Source organism: Bidens hawaiensis, unplaced genomic scaffold, assembly GCF_021521415.1.
Source record: "Bidens hawaiensis isolate Kalapana, Puna unplaced genomic scaffold, B.hawaiensis_p1.1 tig00001032_1, whole genome shotgun sequence".
NCBI lineage: Eukaryota > Viridiplantae > Streptophyta > Magnoliopsida > Asterales > Asteraceae > Bidens > Bidens hawaiensis.
In genome coordinates, this window is record NW_027491060.1 from 6100 (window position 1) to 26221 (window position 20122).

General features: G+C 33.1%; 2 protein-coding genes across 2 annotated transcripts; both read left to right on the forward strand.

The window, feature by feature from the left end:
* The first annotated feature begins 7303 nt into the window (after nt 1-7303).
* On the forward strand, nt 7304-8773 carry LOC143554101 (bZIP transcription factor 44-like). Its single transcript, XM_077043958.1, has 2 exons — nt 7304-7688; nt 8107-8773. The coding sequence occupies exons 1-2, from the start codon at nt 7631-7633 to the stop codon at nt 8529-8531; spliced, it is 483 nt and encodes a 160-aa protein (XP_076900073.1). The 5' UTR covers nt 7304-7630; the 3' UTR covers nt 8532-8773.
* A 7697-nt stretch (nt 8774-16470) lies between these two features.
* LOC143555823 (protein FAR1-RELATED SEQUENCE 5-like) lies at nt 16471-19462 on the forward strand. The gene is made up of 7 exons (XM_077045310.1): nt 16471-16486; nt 16938-17575; nt 17661-17749; nt 17833-18091; nt 18178-18655; nt 18714-18741; nt 18922-19462. The coding sequence occupies exons 1-7, from the start codon at nt 16471-16473 to the stop codon at nt 19460-19462; spliced, it is 2049 nt and encodes a 682-aa protein (XP_076901425.1).
* The last annotated feature ends 660 nt before the right edge of the window (nt 19463-20122 follow it).

A 20122-nucleotide genomic window follows, 5' to 3' on the forward strand; every position in this document is an offset into this window, starting at 1 on the left:
GAGAAAACATCAGTTTGTTTCAAGTGGCTTATTTCATACCCACTTGACTAGTAAAATTATCTGACGTTCACTCCAACTATCATATATGTTACGTTCCTCTAAACTATTAATCACATATGTAATTCTCAAACTTAGATGTTAAAACAAAAAAAAAAATTTAACATCTAGCGAATAAAGTCTGGCCGTCCAGGGTAACCTAATGTCGAAAGGGGATCCCTTATACCCGTGAATCCATGATCGCATACATCTCTAGGTAGCTGAAATCCAACATCTCATGTTTTTAAAATCACCCGCCGCTCAAAGACCTACCTCTAACCAAAATCTCCACTTCCCCTCCCATAACTAGAGGTGCACAAAAATCCCGTATCCAGAACCGGACCCGAAAAAAATACCCGGAACCGGTTTTTTTATACCCGGATATTCTATACCCGAAACTGGAACCGACCCTACCCGTAGGGTATGGATAGGGTATGCATTTTGAGGTCAATACCCGTACTCGGAACCGTACCCGATTTATACACGTAAATACCCGGACCCGGTCATACCCTATACCCGATACCAATTTTCTAATACCCGAAATAATACATGAGTTTTTATATTATATTTTTATGTTTACTTCACAACTTTTATGTTTAAGTTTTTGTAAAATGCATATTACTAAGTAAATAATTTGTAATTAAGTGGATTTATGGTTTTTGTTATATAGTTTAATTATTTTTATATATTACAAAGCAAATTTAAATTTTAAACAAATTGAAAATGTATAAAAAAATTACAAATTCAAAACCGGGTATTAATACCCGGTCGTACCCGGTTTCAATACCCGAACCCGATCATACCCTACCCTGTACATAGGGTTGAGTTTTTCTCCTTAATACCCTACCCGAACCCTATCCGATTTTCCAATACCCGATCATACCCGAAACCGATCACTACAACAAATCAGACCTATCCCGACAGCTATTTCTGAACTTTTCCCGACAACATGTTTGTAAGGCCCGTTCCCGGTAGCCCTACTTTAACGTCGGATTTACTCATAAACACAGTTCTTACAAATCAGAGTTAATTAAAACTTTTCGCGGAATATAAAACATCAACCATTCGTTACAAAACATTAAATCTTTTCTTTGATACCATAACACAAAACATTATATTTAAAACATCTTTACTTCTACCTTCAGATGCCAGCCGTTCAGTCCATGCCATGTGCCAACCTCATGCTAGCTCTTTAATCATATTCACCTGCGTGCATACTAAAAGTCAGCTACGCTGAGTGAGTTCTAGTTAATCAGGCGACATACAATACATACACGTATCTTACATACATATCTTATCCTTGTATAAATATCAATAAGAGGACGTCACATAATATCTATTAAAGAACTATTACTCTTACCCTACTGTTTATATTCTCCATAGGAGGACACTCTATATATATATATTCTCCATGAAAGGAACATCCTATATACTTCCATCAAAGGAACACTAAGCTTTCCATCAAAGGAACACTATGTTTTCCATTAAAGGAACACTATGCTTTCCATCAAAGGAACACGGGGTTTTCCATTAAAGGAACACTATGCTTTCCATTAAAGGAACACTCTATATATTATCCGTAGAGGGAACAATATATATATAAGTTATCATTTAATATCCATATAAGGAGACAATCATCGCCATTCTTGGCAATACATGCAATATCCGAAGATCGTTCACGTATCGGCAAGTAATCATCCCTGCATTACATACAATATCCATATTTTTATTTATAACCTAACGGTACATGCAATATCCGAAGATCGTTCATGTACCGACAAGCAATCATTCATACCGTACACATATATCACAGAGGGCATACATTTATCACTTAGGATAAGTGTATTAACTGATCACATCGAGTATGCACACAGCCCCGAAAACATAACAAGGAAGTGGGGCTAGAAACTCACCTGAATCCTGTTACGCTCTCTGTTAATCGTTATTCCCTTCTTGAGCTGTGCACGGCTAACTGTATAATATTTACATGTATCAATTAACTACTACTACTCATATCGTATTTCTATCTTTATATAACCCACAACAAACGGGGGTCCGGGGGCAGGGCCCCTGGCAACGGGGTTCTAGGGGCGACAGCCCCTAGCGGGGTCCAAGGGGCAGAGCCCCTGGCTGGGGTCGAGCTAAGTCAGGCCCAACGGCCTATTACAGCATCTGGGTTCAGCTGGGTTCAGGCCCAAACTGGGTGGCCGAGAACCCAAGACAGAGAACCTTTAGGTTGACCGAGAACTCTCATATTTGGCCGAGATCCATTCTTAACCGAGAACCCGTGTTTTCGGCCGAGAACTTGACCGAGAACACGTGTTCACCGAGAACACTGACCAAGAACTCTTGGTAACTGCATGTTTGACCGAGAACCACATGGTTTGACCAAGGATTTCTCAAAATTGGCCGAGAACACCCAGTTCAGCTCATCGTTCCATTTCTAGGTTTTTGTCTTGTCCAGTTTACTTGTTCTAAGGTTCAAATCATGAACTCTTAAATCCTTTTATCATCATCATTCATACTCGTTTACCCCCATTACTATAACGGCTTCAAGATCTATCCCATTTTAGGCATAAAGCTTATACCTTTATAGGTTTAAAACGTTCTAGCTAGATCTAGGGTTCATCTTTGAGCCGTATACTATCATAAGACCATTAGGTTCATTTTAATCTCCAAGTTTCTATTTTTATGAGACATCTAGATCCAATCTACTCTAGGGTCAAGTTTCATAGCAAACCGTTTACAAAAACGCAACCTTTTACGTAAAGAACATACCTTTTTGATGTTTCTAGGTTACGGCTAGGCTTGATTATGAACTCGGATCTTGTAGCTAGCTTGAATATCTAGGATAGTTCAAGAATCTTGACTTGCTTGACCTTGGATCCCACTTTCTCTCTTACGGCCGAAAAGGAAAGGTTGTGTGTGTGTTATGGAGGTGTAGGGAGAACAAGATGGATATTATGGATGGAAATGGAAAGGATTAGGGTTTAAGGGGTATTTATACCCCCTTAAGCCCATGGACCTAAGGCCCATCTTTCCCTTTTGGTATATAATTAATTTCATCTAAAAGTCTACTTATCCTATCATATTTTATTATTATTATTATTAATCGAACGAAAAATTGGGATGTTACAATGTTGTTGGTATAACTCTAAAATTTCTAACCCGACGATAAATAGTCGGGAAAAGTGTTGTCGTCATAGCTTCGTCCCGAAAAAAAACATAAAATCTTTCCCCACTACATGTCGTCGGGATAAATATTACAAAAAACATTTTTAAGAAAATGTTTTATTCTTTAATAAAAAGATAAAAAAATATTTTAATAAAATATTAAAATCTTGTCGCGACAACATGTCGTCGGAATAGTAAAATGAATAAAATAATGATAAACTCTATACCGACAACATTTCGTCGGTATATATTAACGAATAAAATAATATCAAACTCTATCCCGACAACATGTTGTCGGGATTGACTTTGATATTATTTTATTCATTTTACTATTCCGACGACATGTTGTCGGGATAGAGCTTAAAATTATTTCATTCAGCTGTATTTTTTCCGCTGTTTTCTGTATTTCGACCTTTTAGCATGCGGTTAAACTTGTATGTCTTTGTATAATAGTAACATTGTTCTTACCTGCACCCATCGCTTCTGTGTGTAAGATTGGCTCCCGTGGCAACTCACATAATGGTGTTTTTGTCGGTTTCTCTTATTTGCTTCACATTGGTTTAGGTATTTCTTATCTGAGTAGAGCTTATCAATCACTTCAATCCAACGGTCCTCGTTAAAGTCACTTGGAGGACATAGTTTAGCGAGTTCGGGATTGTCACGTCCATCTATGAAGTCAAAATGAGTCTTTAACTCACTTTTTCGTTTCGTATAAGCCCTATGGCATTCACGGTTGATTATAGCCTCAACTTTAATCCGATGATCTTTTTCTATAGTATGCGAAGCAAGATCAAAATAATGCTGCCAAAATAAATAATTAGAAAACATATAACAATTTATTACAAATATAACATTATAAAATATACTTACGTATAATTCATCCCATAATTGATATTTATACGTTGGAGGAACACTATCCCAACCTCGATTGTACATAGGAAACTCGTTCCAAATTGATGTCGAAATGAACCTAATAAAAGAAGATTGATTTTCTCCAACAAACTTGCCATGTTTACCAACGAAAGAAACTTGAAGATCCAAGGGCTTATTGCCAATTTTTTTCAAATTTATCCATCAGCTTCTTATTGCACCCCCTACCTCGTGTAACTTTGGGTGTGGCTACGATGATACACATATAAAAAAGTTAGCAAATTAAAAATATAGTTAATTTTAAGATATAAAGTATTTAATTGAAACAAATAACTTACATGACTTGCATCTCGAAGGGACCTTACGTGGGTCCTTGCGAGGTGGTCGATTACCACCATCTCCCCCGTGTGCTCGGGCCACATCTGCCATTCCTGCAAAAATTACAAATTCGAGATGTGCAATGAACATATAATAAGCAAAAATATTACATTTTAACAATGTTAAGAAATATTTATATTATCATTAACAAACAATTGAGCAAAAACACCCCAGAACCCTAATCTACAACATAAGGTATACAAACTTCAACAAAAACAAAGCAGAGACAAGCTAATGAAAAGATTAGTACCTTGGCAGACCAAGATAATCAAATAACCAGTTACAAAAACAAAAATGCAGAATCAAACCTTACACGAGACGCGTATCAACAAACATCTAGCTTTAAATTTCAAACCCTAGGTCCAAACACACCATGAGCATCAACATTACATGCCTAATTAAAACCCTAGCACACCGAATTCAACTATAATACACGACCTGAATTATTAAAATAGGCACCAAAAACGACCTAATATGTATCCAATTAACAAACTAAATCAACAAATACAAAGCATATGTATGTAATTTGGATCAATCGTAGAAACCTGCAGTTGCTTTTAGCTGTGGCGAGCGAAATGAGAAGTCACCGTCAACTGAGGTAGACGGGTTCGGCGGTGGACGGCGCAGGTGGACGGCGACGGGGGTTGTTCGGAGGTAGACGGGTTCTGGTTATGATTTTTTGTCGTATGATAGAGATAAGATGGGTTTTTATTATTTATATCTAGGTAATCCTATCCCGACAACATGTCGTCGGGATATGTTATGAATTTTTTCTTTTTTTAAAAAAATTTAATAATGACGTCATATGTCCACCCTATCCCAACGACATGTTGTCGGGATAGGACTCCTAAAAATAATAGCGGGCGTATTTCAATAAGGCGGGTAACTTAAATTAAATTCCAAACATTTCAAGAATAATTTTTCCCGACGACATGTTGTCGGGAAAGGTCATTTTTTTCTTTTTCTATTGTTATATACATTGCGTACTAGATGGTTACATCTAATAGTACTTTACATATACAATATATTTTTATTGTTCACATGGTTTCAATAGTATGATTAAACTATTATATATTATTAGTTAAGTTGAATATATGTTCCCATAATTTTTAAGATAATGTCATGATTAGATTTTTGTCATATGAGTCGGTAATGTGTCTCTAAGCTTTAAAAAAAATATAGAGAAAGAAGATGATTATTTAACATTGTCTTAATTTAAAGGGTAATTTGTTAAAAAGACCATTTAATTACTTTCACGAGTTTGGAAAGTTCATTTCACTATGGGCCTCTAGAATGGTTGACCAGGTCTGTTCCCTTTGACCCGGCCCATTTTTTTACCATCTCTATGTATGTATGTATGTATGTATGTAACCATCTCTATGTATGCATGTATGTAACCATCTCTATGTATGCATGCATGCATGTATGTATGTATGTATGTATGTAACCATATCTATGTATGTATGTATGTATGTATGTAACCATCTCTATGCATGTATGTATGTAACCATCTCTATGTATGTATGTATGTATGTATGTATGTATGTATGTATGCATGTATGTAACCATATGTATGTATGTATGTATGTATGTATGGATGTAACCATATGTATGTATGTATTTATGTATGTATGTATGTAACCATATCTATATATGTATGTATGTATGTATGTAACATCTCTATGTATGTATGTATGTATGTAACCATCTCTATGTATGTATGTATGTATGTAACCATCTCTATGTATGCATGTATGTAACCATCTCTATGTATGTATGTATGTACGTATGTATGTATGTAACCATCTCTATGTATGTATGTATGTATGTAACCATATCTATGTATGTATGTAACCATCTCTATGTATGTATGTATGTATGTAACCATCTCTATGTATGTATGCAACCATATCTATGTATGTATGTAACCATCTCTAAAATGATTTTAAAGAAAACAAAAAATAAAATATAAAGTTTATCCCAACAATATGTCGTTGGGATAGGGTAGTTAATTTTTTATTATTTTATTTTAATTTAAGATGATTTTAAAGAAAAGAAAAATAAAATATAAAGTCGCTATCCCGACAATATGTCGTTGGGATAGGGTAGTTAGTTTTTTATTATTTTATTCTAATTCAAGATGATTTTAAAGAAAAGAGAAAATAAAATATAAACACTCTATCCCGTCAACATGTCGTTGGGATTGGGCAGTTACTTTTTTATTATTTAATTCTAATTTAGGTTGCTTTTAAAGAAAAGGGAAAATAAAATATAAACACTCTATCCCGACAACATGTCGTTGGGATTGGGTAGTTACTTTTTTATTATTTGATTATAATTTAAGATGCTTTTAAAGAAAAGGAAAAATAAAATATAAACACTCTATCCTGACAACATGTCATCGGCAAAAGAAGCGAGTCAAAATTTGGTTTGGTCAAAGTTGGTCTCGCGAATTAAAGATTGACACGTGTAATGAATTCTGAGATTTTCTATCCCGACAACATGTCGTTGGGATATAGTTAGCTATACCGACTACATCATGTTGTCAGGATAGGTTTCGTCGTAAAAAGACCAAATTCTTGTAGTGGATTCCATACCCGAATCCGAGTATTAGAAACAACCCGATTTGTGCACCTCTACCCATAACAATTTAACAAAAGCTTGTTGCAAAACAATATCAAGCATTATTATTTAATTCCAGATTATATTCCCCCAACAAAATTATGAACAAAAATAAAAAAAGAAAAGAAAAGAAAATAGGGTGAAGAAATCAAGGTGGCACACGTTGATTTCATGTTACCTACACCTTTTTTTTGTTTTCACCAGGCCCCCTTCTATATAATCATTCCTCATCCCACCTTCAAACTCCCTTTCTTTCTCTCCACTAATCTTCTTATTAATCTTAATTCTAATACCAAATACTTGATGTATGGGTGTTGGAATTAATTAATGCCTTCTTTTCTTTGTGAAATCCTCCGATCCGGGTTTATGATCAATTCCTCACTTATCCGCCGGATCCATCTTGTTCAATCCTTCTCTGTTGTCTTCCTCTACTGGTTTTACGTCTTCTCCGAACTTGACTACACGTTCCGTCTCGATCCAGCTTATTAGTTTCACTTCTTTGTCTTACTTTATTCGTTTCTAGATTTATTGTTACAAGTTCACATAACCCATGGCTTCTTTAAGCGGAAATTCATCCGGATCTGACGAAACCCGAAGCGCAGCCACTTGTAAGTAATTTATCTGTCCGTTTTTTAGTTTTTAAAAACCGTTTATTTTATCATTTAAGTTTGAAAATTTAAGGCCGAAAAAAAAAGTTAAAAAAATAATGAATTTTATTTTATTTGTTACTTAATTAAATTAAATTATTATTATAAATTTATGCTAAAATATTTGTGTTAAACTATATATTAAACTATTATAAGTTACTTAAATTTAAGATATAAGATAAAAATCTTTAAGTTTGGTTTGGGTTTTTTTAATTTGAGTTACACGCAAAATCGAAAGTGAACTGAAAGTTTGTTATTATGAAAACATAAAAGTAAATTGTCAGTTTGGTGTTTTTAGTTTCTGATTGGTTTTTCGGTTTCACGCACACCCCTGAATGTATGTATTTTAATTTATGGTGCAAGTGGATTTTTTTTATAGATTCGACACCCGACGATGGATTGATCGATGAGAAGAAGAGGAAGAGGAAGGAATCGAACCGTGAATCGGCTCGCAGATCAAGGATACGGAAGCAAAAGCACGCGGCTGATCTAATGGCGGAATCAAACAAGATCAAGAGCGATAACGATCAGATCCGGGCCACAATCAACGTTACGACTCAACGATTTGTTGAAATCGAAGCCGAGAACTCGGTCTTGAGGGCTCAGATGAGTGAGCTTAGCCAGAGGCTCGATTCCCTTAATAGAATCCTGGATTCCATTAAGATGAATGGTAATAGTACAACTCATCAATGCATGAATGATGAGTTGTTTGGGTTTGGGTTTGATTTTGTTGAGAACCCATGGAACATGATGTATCTTAATCAACCACCTATCATGGCTTCTGCTGATATGTTTGGGTACTAGTGATCATGACATGATTGAATGGTTGTTGCTTTGTGGGTTGTACTTTTTATGTGGGGTCTGGCTTTGTTGGGTTGTACTTTTTAAGTGGGGTATGGCTTTTTTGTGTTGTTAAGGTGTACTATGGGTTATGATGGATTGATGGGACATTATCAAGTATTGGTGCTAGATATTAATGCTTGTATTTGTGTTTTTTGTATTTATGTGGTGTTTTTAATATATTGTTGAATGGTTGTTTCTTTTTTTCTTTCCGTTTTAATCAAGTTTTTGTGGAGTTTGATACTTGCTACAAACATACATACATATCTGATATCTACTACGTATTTCTTGAAGTTCTTTAATATTAATATAAAGTATATTTAAGACAAACAAATACAAAAATACTATACTAATAATAATAGTAAACTACTAACAGTAAAACATAGTCATAATTTCATTCGTAAATTCCCTTTTATTCAAATCCATGTATAATATAATTATTGAAATGCATCACCACTATGTAAAAATACTTGGGTATATGTGAACATATTTGAACCGGTATATGTTTTATGTATTCATATGTTATAGACATTATGATAAAAAAAATGATGTCTTACACAGATTGAATAAAAATTCTTCATTATTTTTTTTATTTTTGCCATACAGTATCTTTGTGCACCAATTGTTACCTCTTCCCTTGAATGTAAAAAAAAAAACATGAATTCATCTTACTCACACAAACGTTAACTCACCCAAGTGGCGCGCATTGAATCTTGTCTTTTACCACTACCAAACACAAAATTAAGTCCAACAACCATTAAACATTTTTACAGTCTTGAGATAAATATGTTTTGGAGTTATATCACCTGATTTGTCATGTAAAACATGTCATCTTCTTTAATCACATGACTTATACCTACATAGAGCATGCCTATGTGGCATGAGTTGATTTGAAGCTAAACATCATATATCAATTATCATCTAAAATATACTAACCCTCATTAATCACACAAGTGATGACCTATAGAAAACATATGTGATGTGTGGAACTGTGGATTAGTTTGAAGACAAATGTCAATCGTCAATTATGATTCATAAAGTAAAATATACGACTTTTCGTTGATCATATAAGTGATGATCCATATAGTACATATGTCGAACAAATTCGGTTTAAAGATAAATGTATCGTGATTTATCATGAAGAATATACTAATCTTAACTTTTTTAGCTGCACATGTACTAACCTTAATTAATCACACAAGTGATGCCCTATAGAAAACATGTGTGTCGTGTGAATTTAGTTCAGAGATAAATGTCACATGATTTATCAAGTAAAATATGTTAATAAAAAGACACACCGGTAAATATAAAGACTCAATGATTCTTCTTTTTTTTTTTTAACTTTTTTTCTTTTTTAATTTAGAATTTGGGTTATGATTTATTTTTTCTGAAATTTTTTTGAGGTTTTTTTTAAGCCACAATTTTTTTTATTTTTTTTTTATATTTTATAGAATAACTCAAACCCATTAATCACATAATCACATGAATGACTGTCCATATAGTACATAGGGGTGTTGGACAATATTGGTTTTGAGAACAAAATCACATGATCTACCATATAAATATAAAGCATATTAATATTCTTTAATCACATGAGTTATGACCTATATAAAATATGTGGGAACCAACTAACAATAAAAACATTCAATCGTGTTCAAAGTTTTTTTTTTCTTTTCATTCTTGAAGCACTATAAAATTGTTGGGACCTTATTGTATGTGCTTCAGATTATGATTAAATTGAAACAGATGAACACACTTCTTGAAACTGGTTCATGTTGTTATAAACAGGTAAAATCATGAATTCTAGCTAAAATAACATCGGGTGAATCATAAATTAGGTCAGTTGAAACCTTGGTCTATTTTGAGCTAAACACATTAACTTGGTCCAAAGTGTTGACATCAATAGAAACAATATCTTATAGATAAGGCTTATAGAGTTATATATCATAACTAATCTAATTTTTTTTAACCAAAATCAACTAAGAAACTTTACACGTGTAGATTGACTATAGTTCTCTAATCAACACAAATTATGAAATTTGTCAAAGAAAGAGTTGAGAGAAAGTGAGAAATTAACTTAATAAATAGATACATAAATCATATAATTTTTTACAATCAATTTCCTTAAATTACTATTACCATTACTATTACTAGTATATAAAAAAGAGAACTTTGGTGTCGCAAGTGCCCGATTGACCACTTAACGACACCTTAGTTGTCCCTTTAATTTTTTTTATTGTTTATTTTATCTTTTTAGTTCCGGTAACATAATGAAAATACGTAAATCGATCGAATGTCAATTTGTATTTTTTTTTCTTTTTTTGTTGTTTTAGTTCCGGCATCGTAACAAACGTAACTTTTGCCGACCGAATTCGCTTAGACTCACCATATTTTGTTTTAGTTGTAGGGCTGTAACGAACGTAACAAAAACGACCAAATGCCAATTTTTTTATTTAGTTTTAATTACCGTAACAAACGCGACGGAGACCAACTGAATTTGCGTAGACTCGCCACCCCCAACGTCCAATATTGACAACGCTCAGGTTTTACAAATGTCTGAGTTTTATCAACCATCGCCACCACATTGGTCAACCTCAACTTTTTATACTTTTTTTTTGTTTTAGTTCCTATATATAAAACACGTAAGCGAAACCAAACGAATATGCGTCGACTTGCCGTTTCAACCCCCGAAACCGACAACGTTTAGGCTTTACCAACTCCCGAATTTTATCGATGCGCCCAACGCAACATGCTGAGTGACTCGGTAGTTTTTAATAATAAAAGAATATTAGTTCTCCCATATTTGTAATTCCATATTGAAGCCTATAAAACATTGTCCTTTCTAATGTGGTGTATTGGTATGAAGCATGGGGTTCTCAATAGAGACCGAAGTTCAATCCCTACTTACAACACTTTGGAAGAATATGAGTGACTCGATGAAGGAAAACTGAAATTTTATGATCTCCAGTTCGATCCGGATGACGTCTGAGTTTATTAATAATTTTATGAAAAGTATTAATAATTTTATAAAAAATATTTTCTGATACCCAATATAACTGAAAATTCTTAAATATCCGAAATTTCTATCTAATACTTATTAATTAAACAGAAAATATTCATGATAGCTCAAATATTTCCGAATTTTTTAAAAATGTATTTGCGAACCAAATCCAAAAAATTCGGATACTGAATTTTTGAATAATCTGGGTTTAGAATTCTGCATAATTCGGCTACTATGTTAAGCTATATCAATAAATAACTAGTTTTATACCCGTCCGGTGGACGAGTAGGTTAATGTCGTAAATATAATTATCAAGATAAACAAAGAACGTATTTACTTGTAAGTGCAAAGCCAGCCGACTACACTAAAATAATGACAACACAACGAAAATAGTTGTCCTTAACTACCAAATCAAACCATGAGCGTGTGTCGTACTTAAAATAAAAATGTCAATTAACACTTATGTATAGTACTTCATATAATAGCACACAGTTATAGTGCTACAAACAACTTGATGAATAGATAAAAAAAAGAAATATAAAAAGCTATGAAATCAAGACTTGAACCAAATCACCCTCTTACTTCAATATATAATTCTCTTTTGAACTAACTTTAATTCGCATCTTCAATATATTAAAAAATCAACGTATGTCTAAACAAAACAATATGATGATGTTGCATGAAAGAATAGATAAATAATATTAACACATGTCAAAGCATTATGTTGTTAGAATAATATATTTTTTATAAAGATTAAGAATTTTATATTTGATGTGTACCCCAAATGCAAAGTAAGAGCCGACGAAACTCATTAAACAATGTCGAAACAAAATGGCCATTCAATGATTGATATGTATTATCAAAGAAAACAAAATAGATGTATGAAAACAACGAACAAATTTTATTGCGTAGGGTAATATAATTTGTTTGATGTCCTACCTCCTATGACAAAATAATATATAGACGGGTTGAAGTTTCTTATTTTGTAATTTGGAATTTAAGAATTTATATTATATATAAAGAATTAAATAGTTGCAAATTTATTGTATTTTATTGCTATTTTTATAGAAAAAAAACTATTTTCTTTAAATTTTGTAACATTACAGGAATTTGGCAAACAAACTTTGACAAGATAAATGCCCATTGGTAATTAGTCGGTAAAGTGTATATCTAGCGAATCCGTTGAAAATACATGTTGGTGTTCCATCAAAAAAAAAGAATCATCTACGGTTGATGCTGACAAAATTCACCAACGGATACTCGCCATGTGACTCTTAAGTAATGGTGTTCCGATAGCTAGATCTTCCATAGATGAAGCTCATGTTGTAGTAATAGTTTTAATTAAATCTTCAATAAAATATATACAGTAGTTTATTTATAAAAAACAATAACTAAGTTTAAAATTAAAAGTTTGACATTAAATTATCAAAATGATACATATACGTGAATACAATTACAAATCAAAATATTAGTTATATATTTAATACATAAACAAGTAAATATTTGTTGGTGTTCCATAAAAAAGAATCACCAATGGCTAATACTGACAAAATTCACCGATGAATACTCATGTGATAACTCTTCACTAATGGTCTTCCAATAGATCTTCCATTGATGAAGATCATGTTGTAGCAATAATTTTAATTAATCTTAAAAAATATATACATTTTATTTATTAAAAACAAACTAAGTTTAAATATTTATCATTTTTTGAATTATTAAAACTAATGCATAAATATGAATACAACTAGTATTCAGACCCGCCATGAAAAAAGAGTCCAATTCGAACTCGTAATTTTCAACATCCTATAACTTTCAACAAATCAAGCAAGTTACTAATACAGTTTACAAAAATAATTTGCAAATATGTTTTGGCAGTAGTAGTCTTATAATATACAAAAGCTAGTGCTTTTACAATTTGCATTGTCAAAAAAGATGTAATTGTAGGTGTTACTTGGATACTTTAGCACAAGGTTGTTAAAAGGTGGTTACTTCAAGTCCCCATTTTTCTTTACCCTTAGTTTCATTTGTGTCCTTGACTTGTGTATGTATAAAAGTGGTTCACGCTAGAACTTTTAATTGATATGTTGTACCTTGTGAATCAGCAAAATCAGAATCACACTATACTAAGCAAAAGACGATAGTAACACATACTTTTAACCTAATATAATACTAATCTTATGTGTATCTATTAAATACATAAATAGGCAAGAAGGTACACACCAAGATTGAATTTTTGAAAGACAGATTCTAGGGACACCCACCTTTAAAAAACAAAAAAAAACCCTTTATACACCCCATATAAGGCTATACGGGGTGTATAAGGGTGTCTGGATGTCCCTAGTAGAACCCTTTATAAAAACCATATAACCCATAGTGAATCTAACCCGTTTCAAATTGAACCCAAATCTAAACTGTTATCCAATCCAACCATCTTCCTTCATAAAAAAAAGACTATTTTTGATCCATTTGCTACCCAAGCCCACAATGAAACTGGCCCGTTTCAAATCAAACCCAATTTTTACCTGTTATCCATAAAGTTATTTTTTTGGTTCATTGGTGTGAATTTATCTTATCTCAAACGGGTCGGTAAACACAATTTATAATGCTTTTAAAGTCAAGTTGTATACATAGACACATTTGCGTCTATGTGACTTTCATAAATCAAATCATAATAACCAGTGACGGAACCAGAACTTTTTAATCGGGGGGTCGTAATAGAAATTTTTTTTTGTTTTCTCAACGTACATGAATCGCCTTTTTCTTACCATTCATTGTAGTAACTGATAATTGTATTCTACGATGCCCTATAGCTTGAAACTTTTATAAAACTGCTTCACTTTCAACACTTATAAAAACATCTTTCTCAATATAACACGATGGTTTATCTTCAAATAACTTAATTTCCTCTCAACTTCTTTTAAATCATTCTCATTAGTAAATAGAATTTAACGAAAGACATGTCCATAATACACCCTCCAATTAAAATAAAAATTAATAACCTAGAAAATAACAAAAGTAAGATAAAGAAACTTACTGGTTATTGTTGTAGAAAGGTGCAACTATGCCTACAAATTTTTAAGAGGAGTTGATTACGAATTTTCTTGAAGCTTGAAAACAGTGGCAAACGAAGAAAAAGACTCTTGAAAATATAGCATACAATTACAACAAATAAAAGTATTTATTTATTATTGTTAATAAAATTTAGGGTTTTTCATTTTAATCTGATGTTGGGCCCAACTCAGTATTTTAAAAGCCCAAAGTCATATTTTTAAGAACTGTAGAGCGCCTTTCTTCCTTTTCTTTTTCCCTATAATTTTGTAAAGGTTAACGGTCGCCGGACCTCCGCTAACCGCCGCCGGCAAACAGTTCTTCATCTTTTCTGTTTATTATTTTAACCTTGATGCGTTTTTAACCTTGAAGTTTGGCCGGCTGACCCTCCTGTAGTTCCGTCCCTGATAATAACCATACCTAAATATTTCAATACATAAAAATAGCAATTGTGTCATGTGTATACACTTTTCTTACCCCAAAACTTCTATCATGAAAGGCTGCAAATTGCAAGTGGAGGAGAAGAACTAACAATGACAGCGTATTTTCTGTAGTTAGTCTAAAAAAATTTTGTTCACATTATCCCTTAAGACACCCACAATGATAAAAAAAAATGCATTAAGCCTTTACCAAGTAACATCAATGATTGCAAAATATATGAACTGATGATGATAAAAGTCAAGTGAACAAACCTCTAATTGGCTTAAGTTGAGAACAAAATATATATACAAGCCAATAACAACGCCCGATGACGTATGCAAGGGGGAAGACGAAGGTTTCTGATGACCTGTGTCATCGACCACCACCTCCGTAGAGACGTAAATGAAGATACTTATCGGTGGTGCTGTAATTGGAAATTACGAAAGGTCGAAAGTGAGAGAGGAGTGTGGTGGGTTTGGAAGTCGATGGAAGCCTCGATTAAAGCATAATGTACAACCACATGAATCATAACTCGTATTGAAATTGTAATTATATAAATTACAAATCAAAATGTTAGTTATATATTTAATACTAGTTTGAGATATATATATTACTCGACATTTCCAGTTAAAATATACATATAATAATCAAACAATTAAAAGATAGAATAGAAAAATCATAAACGAGATACGATAGATGATTAAATTATAATTGATTATCGATGAAATAACGTTTTACATTGCGTTTAAAATAGTTATAAGAGCAATGTAAAATTCTAAGTCACAAATAAGTAATTAATCCTTCGTATAAAATCCAAAAGAAAAATGAATATCATACATATTTATATCAAAAGAGTAATAATAAAAAAAGTAACAAATAAAATCATAATAGTAAAATTCTAATAAATGGCCATATATATGTTAATGAACGTAATCAGACAGATGTAAATGAATATAACCGGATGATGGTAAACAAACGAACCAAAATGAACACATAACGTTTGTGTACACAACTGAACGAATACAACCTCCGTTCGTCTTCATTTGTTAAGCTTACCGAACAAAATTGTATGTTCATGTTCTTTAATTTATTAACATATGAATATAAATGAACTTTCTGTCAAACTGTTCACAAACAGTTCATTGGGCATTCATGTCGTTTGAGACCCTAACCCTATATATATATATATAGACACACACACATATACACACACACACGTGTATTATATAAAAGTATATGTGTATGTGTTTATATAACAATAAAGGGTAGTTAGGTAACTTTAAAAATATATTTATTTATAATTAAAAATAACAACACCGGTGTTCTTCCTACTTTTATGGGTTTATTAGAAGACTCATTCTCTAATATATTCTCTCCCACTTTTGTATACGTGATTAAGCTTTCAGAAACCTAAAGAAGATGAATTCGATGATGGATGGTGAAAACGGTAAGTATGTTATTTAATTTTTGCGATTGTTGTTGATTATATGATTATATAACTAAAAGATGTTTCGATGGAATACTAGTTGATTTTGTAATCCCAATTAAATTATTAGTCTACGGGAAAAAAAGAGTGTTTCCATTAAATACTTGAATTTGTTCAAGTGCTATTGTAAAAGTATATCCATTTAACATGTCATTGTTAGTTTTACAAATTAACAAAATCAAGAGAGTAAATGGAAACAACTGTTAACATGATTTCGTGTGTTATTTTAATGTATTTCAATGGCAATTGCATTTGTGCTTTCATATTTTTTTATTTGATATAATTATGTAATTTTCCACAGAATAGTTCGATAGGGAATTCACATAGTTAAACTACGGTTCTTTATTTTTATATATTAATATTTCTAATCTCATTAAGTTGTGCATGTTAAATAAGTACATGTGTTTTATAGATGATAATGCATACCAATCAGTTGGCATTGAACACATTTCTCCAATATCTGGAAAGAAGTCTTATTATCCAGAATGTGGTGCATCAATCAAACCTGTTGAAGGTATGATTTTTGACAACCTTGAGTCTGCAAAATCATTCTACAAAAGATATGCTCTAGCTTGTGGTTTTTCAATAAGGAAAACAACTCAGTGGAAGTCTCGGGGTACCATTCAGGGTAAGTATTTCGTGTGCTCAAAAGAAGGTCAAAAGGCGGTTAAGGAAGTTGATACGTTAGATGAAGAACACAAGCCAAAACAAAAGAGGAGGAAACCTTCACAACGTACTGGTTGTGAAGCACGAATTAGGCTAGAGTTAACGGTTGAGGGTAAATATGTAGTATATAATTTTATAGAGGCACACAACCACCCTTTTGTTGCCGAGGATGATATGCACTTTATTAGTGCTGCTCGAAATCTGTCGTTTATCAAGAAAACACTTTTGAGTGATTTGTCTAACATTAATATTGGACCGGTTAGAGCGTTCAATATAATGAGGACTATTTTTGGTGGGTTCAATCATGTGGGCGCAACAAAGGTTGATTGCAAAAACTTTAAGAGAGACCAAAATCTCTATATTAGTGAGTATGATGCAGAAATGGTGGTTTAACGACTAATGAGGAAAAAACAGTATCTGCCAAATTTTTTCGTGTGAATATACAACTACTCCGGATGGTGTTTTGAAGGGCTTATTTTGGGCGGATGAATACGCTAAGAGGAATTTCTACACATTTGGAGACGTTGTATCATTTGATGCCACTTACCAACACAACAAGTAAATTATATATGCATATTTCTTTACTTACCAATAATTCAAAGCTTCGTTAGTCGCATAATACAACTATATATCATTTTCAGATACAAGATGGTGTTTGTACCCTTTACCGGCATCGACAACCATAACTGTAACGTTACCCTTGGTGCTGCTCTGCTTGGCAACGAAACGGCTGAAACATACACCTGGTTGTTGAAGTGTTTTAAAGATGCATTTGGGTACGCACCTAAAGTTCTTGTCACTGATCAGGACCCTGCGATGAAGAGGGCGATTGAAGACGTTTTTCCTGACACTAGGCACAGATTGTACATGTGGCACATAATGGATAAGCTTTCAGGAAAGGTATATACAGTTTTTTTACCAATAAACCAAATAACTTTTAGTGTATCTTTTTTTTATTCATAGTTTTCCATTACTATTAATATCAGGTTGGATCAAAGCTATGCAACGAAACCGATTTCAAAGAAAGGTTGTGTGATATAGTTTTGACAGATCAGATTACTCCTGATCAATTTGAACAACAGTGGGCCCGCATAATGCAGGATTTTCATCTAACCGAACATGAATGGTTGACCGATATTTATCAACTTCGAAGCTCATGGATTCCCGCATTCTATCGCGATGAAGACATGTCTGGGCTGATGCGTACCTCATCCAGGTCTGAAAGTGAGAACCATTTTTTTAGTAAGTTTTTCAACCCACGTTGTACTCTCGTAGAGTTTCTTTCTCACTTTGATTCTAAAATTGAACATCAACGACATGAGCATAGGAAAAATGATCATGATAGTAGGTACAAATCTCCAGAAACATGGAGTAAATTCCCCCTAGAGAAGCAGGCTGTAGATATTTACACCAAAAACATTTTCTTTGATGTCCAGCTAGAAATTGATACTTCCATTCACAAATGTCAGTGTAGGAGTTATCACCCTGTTGGTGATTTTATAAAGTTTTTTATCATCGACAGGGAATTCTACCCATCATCAACATGGGAGGTATGTTTTTAAATATATAATTTTTGTATAATGTATTTTCGCTATTTATATATAACTCGTGACACACGGTTTTGCATACATTCAAGTTATGCATCGCAAAGAAGACTTAACTGTTTATTGCAGTTGCAAAAGGTTTGAACAATTTGGTATGTTATGTCGACATATTTTTTATGTGCTTAGAATGGGAGAGGTCCGTGTTTTTCCTTGGCGATACATACTAAGGAGGTGGACGAAAGATGCTGTTGCTAATAGTCCGTTGCATGCTCCTTCTTATACTCATGGTGATGTTGCTAGTAATAACGATGTCTACTCTGTTGTTCGGAAAATGAACAAGGCGCATGACCATGTTATAAATCAATTTGTTGGTGACATGGAGAAGTTAAGCCATTATGCTGAGTATATTAACAATTATAAAGCTAAAGTTGACGAGATACATATTACCGCCCCACCACCAAGCAACAAAGACATATTTGCTGAATTGCTTAAAACCACTCAACCCACGCATGCTAATATTCGTGTTCCTACAGATATAAGGAGCAAAGGTTGTGGCGTTCACAATCGGATAAGATCACAACGTGAGCAAGCGATTAGCCAAGCTGGGAAGCCACGTAATCATTGCAGAATTTGTGGTGAGCCTGGTCACGATTCACGTAATCATTACAAGATTCACCCTGAGGATGCTCCGTCTAAACGTCCTTCGCCTCCACAAACTGAAGAATAGAAATCGTATTTTATTGTTTTCCATATTTGTTGGTGTAGAACTAAGACAGTTGGCATTATTTATTATCTGTTATGATTATTGTTACTTTCTACTAGTTGAGTTCTCATATTTTTATACATTATTGTTTTTAAGATAAAGTTGTTTATTTGTTTATTGTCATATATAGCCTAAAAGGGTACATAGGTAAATAGACAATTGGTTTATATTTGACTGAAATAAGCTAACAGTTATATCTTATAAACTTTTGTGTTATAAAAGTTAATTAGTAATTAATATGAGTTAAAATTACTGCAACATTGGATGAAATATATTTTGGTAAAAATAATATTTTTACTTGAATTTATCTAAGATCATGACTTAGTAAATTGACTGACCAAATTAGTCAAAGATGACTTGAATGATCAGTTATACTCTTATAGGTACGGTTCAACCTTAAAGTTCATATGGGATGTATGGGTGTAAATGAGCCAAAATGAGCCAAAACCCGGGTCGAGCTCATGGAATACCTTAAACGAGCCAAGCCGAGCCCAAGCTCGGTTTTTAATTAATTTCCTAAACAACCCTAAACCCGGGTCGAGCTCATGGAATACCTTAAACGAGCCAAGCCGAGCCCAAGCTTGTTTTGACGTATGAGAGCTCGAGCTCGGCTCGTGAGTCATT

What these genes read in the sequence shown, in the direction of transcription:
- LOC143554101 (XM_077043958.1), top strand. Translation starts at nt 7,631, where the DNA reads ATGGCTTCTTTAAGCGGAAATTCATCCGGATCTGACGAAACCCGAAGC. An exon ending in AACCCGAAGCGCAGCCACTT is followed by an intron (nt 7,689 to 8,106) that starts GTAAGTAATTTA and finishes TTTTTTTTATAG; the next exon opens with ATTCGACACCCGACGATGGA.
- LOC143555823 (XM_077045310.1), top strand. An exon ending in GTGAGTATGATGCAGAAATG is followed by an intron (nt 17,576 to 17,660) that starts GTGGTTTAACGA and finishes GGTGTTTTGAAG; the next exon opens with GGCTTATTTTGGGCGGATGA. An exon ending in GCCACTTACCAACACAACAA is followed by an intron (nt 17,750 to 17,832) that starts GTAAATTATATA and finishes TATCATTTTCAG; the next exon opens with ATACAAGATGGTGTTTGTAC.